At 41.9% G+C, this 1506-nt stretch overlaps 1 protein-coding gene across 1 annotated transcript in view; it reads right to left on the minus strand.

Moving 5' to 3' along the window:
• The window catches only part of LOC106536950 (paraspeckle component 1), a gene marked incomplete at its 5' end in the record, with an annotated part of 5231 nt that extends 4014 nt beyond the window's left edge, over nucleotides 1-1217 (minus strand). The window contains 4 exon segments of the mRNA XM_014034314.1: nucleotides 353-458; nucleotides 599-683; nucleotides 839-1035; nucleotides 1122-1217. Coding sequence (XP_013889768.1) covers nucleotides 353-458; nucleotides 599-683; nucleotides 839-1035; nucleotides 1122-1217 — 484 coding nt within the window.
• Nucleotides 1218-1506: the final 289 nt, after the last annotated feature.

Raw genomic sequence — 1506 nt, forward strand, 5'->3', positions numbered from 1 at the left:
ATACAGACAGGCTCTGTTATCATGGCTACCTGGCAACAGAACTCAAAAGTGTGGGATCATTTTAAGAAAATGAGAGAGAAACCTGTGCAATATCTGTAGAGCAGAACTTGCCTTCCACAGCAATTATTTTTAGTTAGCATATAGCTAAAATCTAACGATGGTTATATAATAGCAGCTGCATTCTGGTGCAATAAGCTCTATGTTTTATATTCAATTAGCATATGATCTGATTAGTCGACTAATCGAAAAAAATAATCGTTGATTAATTGACTATAAAAATAATTGTTTGTGGCTGCCAGCACTATCTTTGTTTGCTACAGATTGATTGTGTTTCTGCAGTGACTGGACTCACGTTTTCATGGTAGTTTGGTTTGAAGCCATCAGGCTGACGCCTCATGTCCTCCTGCTCTCTGTGCCTCATCATCTCTTCCTCCCTCCTCCTCCTCTCCTCRTCATGCCTGTGGACAGAGAGAYTCAAATAAATGACCTGGAWTGGCACGTTTGTTTTGTTTTTCTCTTTTGCACTACTTTTAGACTAYAACCAGATTAACAATATTTATGTCTTTTTGTCAAATTCAAACAAGACGTGAAAACAAACATCATTTCTATCTGTTTTCGTCTCTGCAGCTCCTGGTTGCGAAGCTCCTCCAATCTTCTGAGTTCCTCCTGACGTCTCATTAAATCTGAAGAAAAAAAACATAAAAAGTTTGTACAATGACTTAAAGATGAGTTTTCATGTACAGTCGTTCATTAATAAACAAGACAAAGAGCAGAGTCTGTATCTTGAAAGTTATTTTAGTAGCAGAACTGGTCTCATTAACGTCTGGACTGGTCTCACCTTGTCTCATTAACATCAGCTGGTGTTCATGTTTAGCAGACTCCAGCTCAGCCTCCAGCTTCTCTTTGGCCTCTTTGATGTTTTTGTCCACCTGCTCTCTCTGCTGCTTCTCCATCTCATCCAGAGCCTTCCAGCGAGACGTGTACTCAAACTCAAAGGTTCCCGGCTGGGCGAAGCGTGGCTGCTGCTCTCGCTCCCTGAAGAGCAGAAGACAAACCCCAGCGAGTTCTCAGAAGCAGGTCACAAAAATCTACAAGGACTTGAAGAAAACATCTTCACCCACTTGTGGTACTTGGGAATTTTCGGTACCAGCTTCTCAGGAAGGCCTTCCTCGTCACCAGGTGGCTCCATGGGCTCCACGATGGCGGGACAAGGAGTCCTGAAGGACGACATGACCCCAGAAATATAAAACTAAAACCATTAGTTAATGCTAGACCAATATAGAGTTATTGTTCTCAAATTCTCCATCTCAGAATTTCAAAATGATCTGTAGTTTGTTGAAATTATCTCCTGACAACATGCTAGTTTTGCTTCAGAGGGTGCAGGATTGAAAACTTTTATTGGTCTAGAGCAGAGACTCTTAACCTGCGGGCCGTGAGCACCACCTTGAGAACAACAGTTTTTAACTTTGGGCCGCAGAGGGCCATGGGACTGCATTGATTTTAAAT

The sequence above is a fragment of the Austrofundulus limnaeus genome, unplaced genomic scaffold, assembly GCF_001266775.1.
Source record: "Austrofundulus limnaeus strain Quisiro unplaced genomic scaffold, Austrofundulus_limnaeus-1.0 Scaffold2049, whole genome shotgun sequence".
NCBI classification, from domain to species: domain Eukaryota; kingdom Metazoa; phylum Chordata; class Actinopteri; order Cyprinodontiformes; family Rivulidae; genus Austrofundulus; species Austrofundulus limnaeus.